Source organism: Argiope bruennichi, chromosome X1 (assembly GCF_947563725.1).
Source record: "Argiope bruennichi chromosome X1, qqArgBrue1.1, whole genome shotgun sequence".
Classification (NCBI taxonomy): Eukaryota; Metazoa; Arthropoda; class Arachnida; order Araneae; family Araneidae; genus Argiope; species Argiope bruennichi.
Genome location: NC_079162.1, coordinates 89,047,480 through 89,062,178, shown reverse-complemented (window position 1 = coordinate 89,062,178; position 14,699 = coordinate 89,047,480). Strand labels below are relative to the sequence as shown.

Genomic DNA, 14,699 nt, shown 5'->3' with positions numbered 1-14,699 from the left:
CTTCTTCCATCGAATACATTAAGCTAAGCATGGTATATAGCAAAATAAAGGAGGATGGAATTTCCGCCTTTATTGATATTAAAACAACATGGAAAATAAAAGTTATCACCCACACCCTCTCTTCCCTCTAAAATAGTGTACCTTTCTATGATAAGATCATCTTTCGAAATAAGCAATTCTTTTTGAATACTTTTGCGAAAAGTTATTCCAAACATTTAAAAATCGCTTTGAAAAGTGATTAATCTTTTCCTTTTTATTTAGAATCGGAAATTATAACTAATTAAGAATTATCATATTTTTTACAGTAACATCTTGTGTCAGTCTACGCTTTGTTTGGTTCTTCATAATTCAAATTTTTTATGTTTAATCAAATGAAAAGCCTGTTTCTATATTTGAATAAAACATTATCCAGAGCACGACAATAAGTTTAAGAAAGGAAAAAGTCAAGTAAGAAAGGAATTGTCAAAAACTTACGATGAAATAATATTAAATTTTTTTGCAGATATTTGAAAATGACAAAACTACAAAATTATGTGGTTACAGTGACGATGTGTCAGAATATCAGTCTTACTTCAGTGAAGGAAAGGCTTTAGAATTACATTTCCACACAGTGAACAACAGCGGGATTGAACATCATTCTGAAATTGCTTTCATAGTTACATCTTTCTTAAAACGTAAGTAAATGTTTTTGACAAGATTGATTGTTTACATCCAAGGTATAAACAATCATCGAATATAAAAAAAAAGCTAATTTTTTTTTTTTAAATAAGTGATATATTATGGGTGGATTATATTTTAATAAAATGTATTATTTAGCAACTAAAATTTATGGCGAACTAATAATGCAAGAAATGGCATAAAAAAAGAATAAATCTCCATGGATGGTAGGTCTTATAATTTTTAAATGGAGAAAATGAACATCCAAATTCAAACTCTTTTTTTTTATCAAGAAACCTGTATACTTTTAAAATGAGTTTACAATTTAAAGTAAAACTCTTAAAATTCTTTTATAGAATTATAATATATCGGCACAAAGTTAGTATTTATTTTTAGCCAATGTATTATTAGAATTACCTATAATTTTGTAGAAAAAGTCTAAGAATTTTAAAAGAATTGTTAATCATAAACAAGCATCGTTTTTTCAATATCAGTTATTTATTTTTAAGTAGTATAAAATACAAATGTAGCATGTTAATTGAAATACAGTAAAGAATAAATTCAATAACTTTTTGTTCCAACATATTGACAAAATAGAAATTTAAAGCAATAAATTCATCTTATTCACTTTCCTTTATTTTTTAAACGTTTAAAAGTGCTTTCAAAGTACTGTATGCCATTCATTTTTTTTTATCTAATTTTTAAAGTCAACATGAGAAGTTCTGTTCATATTTTGCGCATTACGACAACATAGTACCTGATCTTTTCTTGATTGCCTAAAATTGGTTTATTTAGTTTGGTGAAAATTACTCAACTGCATCTTTCAATTCTTTTACAGTGGAAAATGTAATATGTCAATTTCAGTATACGAATTTTTTTTAAATACCTGTTGTAATACAACAACTATTTTCTGGGTTTTTTTTACCTCTTTCTGAAAATTTGAAAGGCTTTCTTTAACCCTTTTTTAGTAATTGGGATGTTTTTGAAAAGTTAAAATATATATGTTTAATGGATTATGCTTAGTGTTTTCGAATCAAATTTTATTTCTTTCAATAAAATTCAAAAGAAATTTTTATTGTAAACAGTGCCATTCCACTGCGACATGAAAATGTTTCAATGCGGAAATTCACGGTGTATTTGGAAAGGCCTAAAATGTGATGGACACAATAACTGTGGAGATCAAAGTGATGAATCTTCACGAAAAGCTAATTGTGGTAAGTATGTTAGAATAAATCAATTTCTTGATAATGTACTCAGAGAATAAGGTATAACAACTTAAAGTAATAAAATGAGTAATCACGAAGAAAATAAAGAATAAAATAATACATATTTGTAAATATTTGTAAACTATCAAAAATATGCATAACTGCGAAATGTAGAATATGAAATTAAGGGCAGTTTAATTTGGCTGTATGCTGTAGCAGATGAAAAATGAATTTTGAAGAAAAATTGTAATAATTAATAATAAACAATATTAATCCTATACTCTGTTAATATTTCCTATTGTACTGGCATTTGTTTATATTATAAGTAAACGCATTTATATAATATCAAGAATTTTAATGATATTAAAATATTTTAGTTTTAAGGACTGCTGAATTTTGTAAAATACTTGAGCTGCAATTAAAACAAAATTCGTTCTAAAAATCCAAAATCCTGACCATATAATCAAATGAAAAGTATTATTATTATTATTTGCTTAGTTTGTAACATCGGTTAAATCGTTCATGCAAATTTAAACTTTGTATAATTATCTACTTACATAATTTAAAAAAAGAAAATATTTAAATAGTTTAGCTTGCATTTAAAGGTTGCCATTAATAGGAAACTAGAGGTATACATTTTAGAAAAGTAGAATATCGTCAGTGTTCTACAGCTTGAAAAATGCAGACATTTATGATACACTTACACTTAAAATATTGTCATTCTCTGTCTTCGTGTTTTGTTATCTTCAGTGAACATTTTGCAGGTACACCATTATGTTGTGTGTCCTGTTTTAAAGTCTAAATATAATTTTATACTTTCTGTTTTATGGAGCTGCGAATGGTACAAGTTGGATGTTCACTAATTAGCATCTTATCTCTTTTTTTTTCACAACATAGGTCTCCAGCCAATAACTTTCAACTTGTATTATATAAACGATGTCATCAAATGATGACAGTCTGGTCTGGGAGGATAGTTACGAAAAGTTTTGACGGCACAAACTATTGGTGACCAAAAAGTATTGCAGATGAAAACATCGAATAATAATTAGTACAGCGCAAAACGAAGTCGAAGTTGCCAATTCAAACTGGCACTCAAAAAAATACGTTTCATGATTTTAGTAATATTTGAAAAAAATACAGTCAATAGACTGATCTATGCAAGTTTAGTAAATATTGACGAATTTCAAGAATTTAGAAGAAAAAGTATTCCTTCACAAAATGGTAAAATGTGAGCAATTCAGTCACATTCAACTATATTCACTGACACAATAATTTGCATACAAACGTTTGCTTCAATTTGTTTTACTATATTAATGTATCATTTTGAAGATAATCAATTCTACCTCAGACAGATCTGAGTTAGGAGATGATTCCTTTATCAAAACTAAAATCTACACAAAGGAGAAAACTACAAAAGTTATTTATTAAAAATTGTTAATAAGCAGAATAACACAAATATTTTGCAAAGAATTTAACATTAGAACTACCGATGTTAAATATATACCTAGTTTTACCACACCCGTCAAATTGACGGTTTTTTTTTTTTTTTTTTTATCATCATAGCTTTCATTGTAACTTTGGCTTAGTTTGTGTAAATAAAAAAATATAATTTAACAAACACATTTCATATAATAATTCATTAATTATTAAAAAAAACAAGAAAAACAGTTTGTATTTGCATTCATAGGATAGTTTGTATTTTCATTCATCACATTTGATACTGAATGACCTAATTATGAGGGACATATTTTACAAGTACATGTTATCTTAGATGAACACCTTCCAATAACATATTTGTTGTATGCATTACAAGTATAAATCACTCTGTTTTTGTTGCACAATCGAATCTGGCAAGATTTGAGTTCACAAAGACTTTTGAGTTTTCTGGAGTACAATCCACTGCTTTCCGTTCTTGTTTTTGGAAGGAGGCTTCTTTTCTGTAACAACTATATTCATTAGAGAGTTCTTCTGACAATATATGAAAAATGTAATTCAATTTTTTGCAGGTAATGTCTGAAAGCGATTTATAAATGATTGTAAACACGTATTGATGTCCATCATTGCATAAATGATCCATAAAATACTATAAACTTTGGTCATACTGATTATAGAAGTCAAAATGGCTGAGTGGAAATTGAACAGAAATATGTAATTGTTTTTATATTTTATTAAAAATCGTTATAAAGTTCTAGAACAATACATAAATTATATCAAAATTTTTAAGCATGAAATTTGAAAACCGACAAAATGACGATCTTGGTAGTTATAGTGTTAAAAATAATAACTTTAAAAAGGGAATCACTTACAGCACTTATCTTTAATAGATTGATCCTCTTCGTGCTGATTCTTGCTAACAGTAGCGAGGGAAACAACAGATCATGAGTGATCTCTTCAACAATTTACATTATTAGAGAGTAATCAGTACAAATATCCCATAACAATTGCATGATATTGCACAATTTCTCGTTCTCTTCAAATACGAAATTTTTTTCAGTAAAATACATGACTTTAAGATACACCAACGCAACAAATACAGATCTAAAAAGGGAATGGGGAATCGAGATTTAAGAGCCACGGTATTCGAATTTGAAAGCCCAGATCTTCCGTACTGCTATTTTGCAGTGTTTTATACTACCTGTAAAAGTGATAGTAATCGAGATATATTTTTAAAGTCCACCATATTCAATATAAACAACTAGTCTTTGAATGGAAGGGGGGGAGGACTACACTAAGATAGATCCGATTTTCGAATTACGTATCTTAGACCCCCCATATTGATATCAGAGTTCAAAAATCACTTTTCTAGTAAAAATCAGTTTAAAGTATTATCTTAGCTGAAATAAAAAAATTATTCTTCACTTTTCAAATAATAATATATAAAAAAACATTTTGTAAAAAAAAATTATGTGAAATTTATTAAAAATCTCTTAAAAAGTGAAAAGCAATGAATAAAGTAAAACATAGTAAAGGGAATCTGTAATTCTTTTCATGTATTGGTATAAAATCTGTTGTACTGATTCTTATCTAATAAAAATAAAAAATATTTCATTTGATATTATGTGATGCAAAAGTTTTAAAAAATTATCCTCATGAAGCTTGTTGAAGTTTATGAATGTAAAATTAAAGAAAATTTCCCTTAGAAATAATTTATTTTTTTTCTAGGTGTGCTAACTCCAGGTGAAATAACGGGTATAGTAGTTGGATGTGTAGTTGGATTCCTTCTACTTATCCTTTTGCCATTTGCACTTTGCCGTTGTTGTCGTTACAAACAAACCGACAATGGCCCTTCGGCTAGGGAACCAGCTCTCATACAGCCAGCACCAACTTACGGTACAGGTAGAGAAAGTAATATCCATAGTATACAGCCACCCCCTCCGTTGGAGCCAAGTACTTCATATAGGACATACCAAGATTCCCCTCCAGCATATAAACCCTGAAATGTTAAGTGATTCTATGCCCTCTACATTCCATTGATGATGTTGAAAAATCTAAACTTAAAAAAGCTTGAGGTTAAAAATAATTTTAACAAATTCATTGTCTTTAGTTTTATTTCTTTGTATAAATTATCAATCTATAGATAATAAAATAAAAATTATTAATCGCTGAATATGCAACACGTGTTTCTTTATATTCGATATTTCATGCATTCTGCTTAAAATACAAACTAAGCAGAACGTATGCTCTGTATAGATTGTTTTATTATGTCGTAATTAGGGTTGCGTGTATTTGTTGTGACTCTAATTATTGGGACGTTTTAGAAAAATAATTTTATTTACATTTTAACTAAAGAAATTACACATTTGATTTTTATTACGAACTTTACCGAGGCAGTGTGCGAGAGCATTCCAAAGGGAAGGGGAGAATAGGTTTTTTAGAAGCTTCGCGAGTCAGTACACGACCTCCGTAATACAAGGCCTCACAACTAGTTTGTGACGTCACACGATTAGGATGATTGCCTGCCGTGAGCAGAATCCTGCTTTCTTCCTTGATGTTTAGATATATTTCAAATTCACTTAAAAATAACTTACTATTCCAAATATTAAGACATTAATCTTGCATAAAATTCAAGATTTATTTTTTCCCGTGTGAATAAAAGAAACGACATGATAGAAAATCTTGAAAGTCCTCTATTGCGTATTGACCATTTAATAACATTCAAACTTTCGAAGATGTAAATTTATTAGATATATACATTGAGGTATTGTTAGTTTTCTTGTTTTAATAGAGTTTTTTTTATTTTATTAAAAGCTGTTAAAAATCGTTTTATTTTTTCCTTGAAAATATTTTTTAAAGCTTGAAATAAATTAATCATTAAGACTTTTTAAAGTTTTTGATGATTTTTTTTATTGTAGTGACAGGTAATACATGTATTTTATAAATTAACATATAATTGTTTACTTCTCAAATTACTTATGAACTTTCAAATAAAATATTAATGTATTTAATATCAGATTTAAATTTTACACCAACTAATTCTGTTGATAAAAAAGAATTACTTTCACACCTTGTTTTTTCACATTAAGAATTGTTTTCATCTAATATATTAGTAATTCATACAATTTAATAAACTAGCTTTTATTATATCTGATTTCACATTTCAATGCATTTATACTTAATCTGAAGTAACAATAAAGGATAACACAAATAAAAAAAAATCACACACTATTTGAATCATAACATTTTATTTTCAGAGAGACAATAACAAAATACATTTTGTTTCCCAACTTTATTATAAATTTTACACAGACAAATGAAAATAATTATAATATTAAATAAAGTTAAAATACAAATTTATAAATAAAAGTTAATAACAATATTAAAAAGAAACAATTGTGATAAAAGTCAATTAACAATTTAAGCTGATATTACTTGTTATGCTTGAAAGTTTAATATTAAATATTTTTATCATCCCTCCTCTTTTTCAAGTTAGTAATTTTTAATTTTTTTTCCTTTCTTTTTTCTGCTTTCTTTACAGCTAGGTTTTTTTTCTGAACTAAAGCTTTTGATCATAAAAACTTGGGCACTAGAAGCAGAAGCTTCAGAATCACACGACATGCCCGTTACACAACCACCTTTATACTCAAAATATTCTTTTATGTGAACTTCATCTAGCAATAAAGTCACAATTTTAACTTTCTCCTGCAAATATTTAAATTTCTGTTTTATGTACAACAAAAAATATGAATCTAGCTGTTCTAATTGTGGGCTTACACTATACTTTGAAAACAGATGATTTATAGTATTTGGATGAGGCAGAACCAAATATCCACTTTGTCTTAGGAATTTATATGCAGATGGTGCTATAGTATACAGTAAAGATGAAAATATCATTATATCAGATGAATATATGTGTGCATATTTATTATTTCCAAGAAAAGAAACTTGCTCCATCAAAAAATTAATTGCTTGCGAGCTAACTTCATAATTTTCCGAAAGGGCCTTTAATAAGTTGCCTATTAACTGGACTGTATCTTTTACTTCAATTTTCCCTTTTAACTCATACATAAAATTTTCTAAATGATCTAGAATTTCTATAATTGTACCTGATTTACTTATGACTAATGGAAAAGAAAAATTGCCTAAACTTCTAACCTCATGATCTGCAACATATGTATGGGCTTCTAATTTGGAAGAAATTAATAAAGAATGACTTACCTTAGGAGCTTGAGAAGTGTCTAGACAAATAAAAATTATTTCGTTTGCTTTTTGAATTACACTCCATATATTTGATTCAAAGTTTTTAAATTTTAAAATTAAATCAGGAAAAGTGTTGATTTTTTTCCTAACTCCTCTTTTTTTGCTATGTCCTGGAGACTGCTATTTAAAGCTGCTTTTAAGTTTTCCATATCCTTACGTGTTGTCCTATCCATTGGAGTTTCTCATCTTGCTTTTGATTCCGAGGAAAAATATGAGGGTAAATTAGGGAAAATTGAAGGTACAGCACCAGGTACAAGCCTAGAAAAAAAAAAAAGTGGAATTCATTAGATAAAAAAAATTAGTAATTTTATAATGCATAAACTGAAAGCCAACGTATGTTGGACAGTATTAAATAAAATCATACTATTAAATAATAAAATTTAAAATCAACAGAAACATTCATTCATCCAAAATAAATAGTTCAATGTTGTGTTGGAATATCTAAAATAATTATTTATACTACCATTCAAATAATACAATATTCTACATGAATTAATTAATTGATTTTACAAGGTATGAAAAATTGATTTTAAAACAGTTAACTTTTCATTACTTTTTTTAAAAAGTTTAAGATATTTTGTAAAAGTTGCATTCATTTATAATTAAAGATTGTGTATAACTAATAATATTTAAAAATAATAAATATTAATTGTTTTATATATAATCTGATGATTTATAGATAAACAAATAAAAACTACATTTTCTAAACCTATATGAGCTTGCAATTCATATTGTTTTACAACTATATCTAACTTTTTTACATAATATTTTAGAACAAAATATAAATTTAATTTGCTACAATCTATAGTCATGATATATATAATTAAAAATTAAGTTTTATTATTCATTAGATGATTTTAAACTTTTTATATAAGAGTATAATAACAGTAAATCACTTAAGTACTTTGTAAGATTTTGGTGATAATTATTACATATTTCTAAAAAAAACTTACCTTTTATACTCCATTGGTACTTGAATAAGTTCTCCTGTACTGGTATTAAACGCTTCTCTAACAGTTAAAAACTGATTTTCTGGAAAATGTTTAGCACAGACCTACATAATATATGAAACAAATATTAGGCCTAAGTCAAATTTAAAAAATATATATATGAAGTATAATTAAAAAGATACAGAAACAAAACATTTTAAATATTAAGAACAAATAAAAAGACTATGAGAAATAACAATAAAACAAAGAAATTTTTTATTTAGCTCAAGCAAACAATACCAAAGTAATTGGAAGCATAAGCAACTAATTGTAAAGAAAACAAAATGACAGAAATGGAAGTTCTACATAATTTTAAATGTTTCACAGTTCAAGAGAATTAATTAACTAAAAACTGTACAAAAAAGAATCAAACTTACCTTACTATATTTAGTTGGCACGAAATTGCCCCGCTTTATTGCAGAGATCCATGCTCTTCTAGTGTTTTCATCTCTTGGAAACGAAAATACTGAAATATTGGGGCTATTTTTCGTGTAATTACTTTTACAATTAGGAACACAGCACGCACTAGGCATCTTTATTACAATAAATTAAAATTAATATGAAAAAAAGATAAGAAAGCTTTTAAATAAAACCAGTAACACATTATCCGCACTTCGCTACGCCAACATCTACCGTGACTAACCGCACTCTTTTACACCAGCTGCCTTTAGAATTTTGTAGAAAATTCATCCTAAACCGTGACGTCACGGGCTGAACGCGTTGGGAGTTGTGAGGCCTTGTATTACGAAGGTCGTGGTCAGTACCTGGATGATGAGCGGCGCGTCAATTACGTCACACATAGCCCCGACAGAGCCTGTAGTTTACAGATACCTGATATGATTTATGATAGATATATATGATTTATGATAGGCATTCACTATAATTACAATTGTAGCGTAATAAAACAAATTAAAAAGGAAGTACTCCATGTATATATTTTTTTATTACAGTTTTAATGTAATGAAACCCATTAAACAGAATCTACCTCCTTCCTTTTTACAATTATAATATAATAAAATAATTGTTTTATAATGTATGTGATATGTTCAGTACTTTGCTACCAACGCGCCAAGTTGGCAAGCGCCCATTCTAGGGTTGCTCCTTTTTTGTAACTGCGCGGGGTCATGACCCCCCAGAACTGAAAAGAACTCGGAACGCGATGCTTACCGTTGGTAGCGGGGTGACTCCATGCCCCTTCTCATAGAAATAAACCGCATTTTATAGAAGCATCGTTTTCATCCTTATAGCTACACCGCATTTCCTTAGTTTTATTTAAATTAGTTACACCGCATTATTTAGTTCTCAATCTCAATTGTGGAGCCATCATAGACCTCCACATCATTTTTGGTCCGTCGAGCCGGAGCGCACTGGATTTCTATTTGATATCCATTCAAATTAGTTATGGCAAGTGATTTAGTTGTCTTGAATAGAAGAAAGGGGAGTATTAGAGGACAGTTGACAAAACTGCGAACATTCATTGAAAAAGGAGAACATTTAACTGAATCGACAGTGATTACCCAACTGGATATTCTTTCGAGAACAAGTACAAGATTTGAAGAACTGAGAAACGAATATTATAGGACTGTGTCGGACAATGACTTTGATCAAGTGGAATCCAATCTATCCGAACTCGAGGATGAAATTTTGAAAATAGAGGTAAGCCTCAAATCCATTTTACATGATCTCAAATCTACTTCTGTTTCTAATTCTACAAATGGTGCTATTATTAAAGAGTCCATAGATAAAGTTACTTCAATTAGATTACCGGAAATACCTCTTCCATTGTTTAACGGTAAAATAGAAGAATGGAATTCCTTTAAGCAACAATTCCTAAATTTAATAAATGATAATCCCAATTTAACTGAAAACCAAAAGTGCTACTATTTACGTTCATGTTTGAGAAACGATGCAAAATTGATAGAAACGTCTGAAGATACATATGATTCCCTTCTGAAAGCCTTAGTAGAAAGATTCGAAAATAAACGTGTAATTGTAGACACTCATATCAAAAATATAATTAATCAAGAAAAAATTGCTCATGAATCCGCGAAGGAATTACGCAATTTAATAGATTGTATTCTTAAAAATTTAAGAGCATTAAATGTTTTAAAATATGAACGTAATGAATTGTCAGATGCTATTTTAATAAATATAATTTTGCAAAAATTAGACCGCGAATCTCGAAAGCAGTTTGAACTTTCCTTAGTAAACAAGGAAGTTCCTGATTTTGATGATTTCATAGAATTTTTAGAAAGAAGATATCAAGTTTTAAATGCCATTGGGCACAATATTCCATACAAATCTAAATATTCGGATGTTAGTGAACAGAAAAATAAAGCACGAACTCTATTTGTTAAGCCATCGAATAATCCCAAGTATTGTATACTGTGTAGAAACGCTGATCATCCATTGCATAAATGCGATCAGTTTTTGCAATTCTCCCCGCAAAAGCGATATGAAACTGTTCGAGAAAAACATTTATGTTTAAATTGTTTCGGATCTCACAAAATCGCTCTATGTAAATCGAAACACACTTGTTTCACTTGCAAAGCAAAGCATCATACTCTATTACACCGGATGCAGGTGGCCACAGTAAGCGATGACTCATCCTCAATGAATTCAAGGCAGACTCCCTCAGTTGCTGACCCCTGTTCGTTGTGCAACCCTTCCCCCCTGACTTCCTGTTTCGTTACGCAGAAGAAAAGAGTGATTCTAGCGACGGCTGTTGTTTATGTTTTGGATAGTTTCGGAACTGTCAGAAAGGGTAGGGCTTTATTAGATTCTGGAAGCATGTGTAATTTGATGACATCTGATTTCGCCAATGCACTTGGTTTAAAGAAAGAAAAAATAAATGTTCCAATATCGGGGATTTCCGATACTACTCTTAATGTGAAAAGAAAAAGGACCTCTTTCTACAGTAGAATTACAAAGGGGTAAATCATTCTTGGTAAAATCTGTGCAAGAAATTGCATTTCAGAGTGATATAAATTTACTTCTTCATGGAAAACAACCCACAGGTAAGATTAAAAATCTAAATCCTTTTCTTGATGAAGATGGAATTGTGAGAGTAGGAGGTCGTATTCAACACAGCAGTGTAAATTTTGACCAGAGACATCCAGTTATCTTACCTGACAAAAGTAATTTAACAAAAATTATTGTTATGTATTTTCATTTGAAAAATTTGCATATTGGGCCACAAAATTTATTGTATTGTGTTCGTAGAGAATTCTGGCCCTTAAATAGAAGGAATATTTGTAGAAAAATTGTCCACAGTTGTATTACCTGTTTCAAAGCAAAACCTTTGACTAATGAACAAATTATGGGCAATTTGCCAAAAGAACGTGTGAATGTAAATTCTCCTTTTAACTGTACAGGTATCGACTTCTGTGGACCGTTTTTCATAAAGTATAAAGGTCAAAGGAAAGGTTTATATCATAAAATTTATGTTTGTATATTTATCTGTATGGTTACTAAATGTATTCACTTAGATATTGTTTCTGATCTAACTTCTGAAGCATTCATTGCATGCCTCAAAAGGTTCTTTTCAAGACGAGGTAAATCGCAATTTATTTTTAGTGATAATGGTAAGAATTTTGTAAGTGGTAATTCTGAATTAAAGAGATTAGCTCTTATGGTAACTAAACATGATGAATATTTATCAAATTTTTTATCTGAAGAGGGCATTCAATGGAAATTTCTTCCACCCAGAGCACCTAACTTTGGTGGCTTATGGGAGGCAGGTGTCAAATCCTTCAAATACCATCTCAAACGTGTTGTTGGAGTTTCAAAGTTAACATATGAGGAATTTTTTACTATTCTGCATCAGATCGAAGGAATTTTGAATTCCCGTCCTATTACTCCTTTGTCTAGTGACATGGACGATCTGGAAATTCTGACACCTGGACATTTTCTCATTGGTCGGCCAATCACATCCATTGTTGAACCAAATTTAACAAACACGGAAAATAATAGATTGAATTTATGGCAAAGAACCTCAAAAATGGTACAAGTCATATGGAAAAGATGGCAAAATAATTATTTAAGTACTTTGCAACAAAGACATAAATGGATAATTAAGAACCAAAATTTAAAAATTGGTGACATGGTTTTGCTCAAAGAAGAAAATCTTCCATGTTGTAAATGGATTTTAGGTAGAATTGTAAATGTATTCTATGGTAAAGACAATGTAGTAAGAGTAGTAAATGTTAAAACTCATTCTGGTATCTATAAACGATCCATTTCTAAAATTGCACCTTTGCCATTGGAAGTTTAATTTCTTCTTACATAATTAATTTCTAAATGTGTACCTTGAAATCTGTAAGATTCTCTTTAATATTTGTAGTGAATATTATATCTGAAAACTTCAATATTCATTGTTATTTATCTTTATTTGTATTTTCTTTTCAGTGCTAGTGCAACTATTTGTATTTCTTAAGAATTATTAATGTCATTTTGTTATTTTCATATATTTACTGCATTAATTGTCTCCCTTGTTTTTATAAAAAATGTAATTATTGAAATGTATATTTCAACGGGGGCGGCATGTTCAGTACTTTGCTACCAACGCGCCAAGTTGGCAAGCGCCCATTCTAGGGTTGCTCCTTTTTTGTAACTGCGCGGGGTCATGACCCCCCAGAACTGAAAAGAACTCGGAACGCGATGCTTACCGTTGGTAGCGGGGTGACTCCATGCCTCTTCTCATAGAAATAAACCGCATTTTATAGAAGCATCGTTTTCATCCTTATAGCTACACCGCATTTCCTTAGTTTTATTTAAATTAGTTACACCGCATTATTTAGTTCTCAATCTCAATTGTGGAGCCATCATAGACCTATGCCATAAAGTATTTATGTGAGATTTGAGAGTGAATTAACATATAACCTTAACTGGCTACTCCGACCTGCTGGAAGGCACACGGAAAGATCTGAATGACCGGACCGCCGCAACAGCAACATTGGTGGAAACTGTGGTTGAGTCCTAATGGCCATCACCGACCACGGTACAACCTTTCCCTTAGGAAGTACGTCCCGTCATCTATGGGAGGAGCCAGACGCCTACCTCCACCACCAACCACCATGCCGAAAGCTTCTCGTCCTCAATTACGAGGTGCCCCCCCCCAGGGGACTGAATTAACATATAAAATAAAAAAAATGGAATAAAAGCAGGATTGCCACTCAAATGTGGAACAAAAATTCCCTGTGCATACGCAGTACAAGGGGAAGCGCGCAAATAGCATTCACGTGTTAGTTGCAATAGAATACCAATACCCTCTTAGTTTTTATCAATGAGAAAAGCAAAGGGAAGTAAGCAACAATTCATCATTACCTAAAATAATAGTATACTAAACGAATGTTTATATTTACAAACAGAAAAAAAAAATGTTTTCTTTAAAAATTGTCTACAATTTTGCAAAACAAATCCACATGTTTCGGTAAAAAGATATTGATCACTTTCTCATGTGCTATGATTTAAATCACACAAATTTAAGGACTCGGATTAAATAAAACACAACATGAGATTTTGCTGTTATAATGCGAACTTTTTAATGATTGCTAAGCAAAAAGCATTAAAAACTTTTTTTTGTTAATTCATATATTTAAAATCAATTCTACAACTTCTACAAATTCTTTGGTTATCAATCTCATTTTTTTCTTTTTCTTTTTCTTTTGTAACAATTTAATTTTCAAAAAACTGTTTCGCGTTTATAAGATTTTTCCCCCCATAAACTTTTTTTAAAATTTCATAACACCTCACATGCGTTAATTTTGTATACTGAAACAAATTTCGAGATCGGAACATTCAAGATCCTCCATAAAAGTTTATATCATCATGTACAATTCTTAGAACAATAAAAAAAAACACCCTATTTCAAATTTTCAACAAGAAAATGCTTGTTGATACTAAATCCGCTTTCCACATTCGCATTGCTATGTAACAATACAAGAATTATTTTTATGATTTCCGAAAAATCAGAAAATTCTTCGAACTTCAGAACATTAGAATAGAAATAATATAAATGAATTTCTTCAATAAATGAATCAAGTTGTTCGTTGTATTCACTTTTTAGTTTTTTCAGAAAAATTTCAAATTAGATCTTTGCACTTTTTGAACACGTAAAGAAAATTTGTACTTAGGAATAAAACAAATCAAC

General features: G+C 29.7%; 1 protein-coding gene across 1 annotated transcript in view; it reads left to right on the top strand.

Moving 5' to 3' along the window:
• Positions 1–5,471, top strand: part of LOC129958399 (uncharacterized) — a 44,518-nt gene extending 39,047 nt beyond the window's left edge. The window contains exons 3-5 of the mRNA XM_056070871.1: positions 503–674; positions 1,743–1,871; positions 5,025–5,471. Of these exons, the coding sequence (XP_055926846.1) occupies positions 503–674; positions 1,743–1,871; positions 5,025–5,299 (576 nt within the window). The 3' untranslated portion in view covers positions 5,300–5,471. The remainder of the gene's footprint in view (positions 1–502; positions 675–1,742; positions 1,872–5,024) is intronic.
• Positions 5,472–14,699: the final 9,228 nt, after the last annotated feature.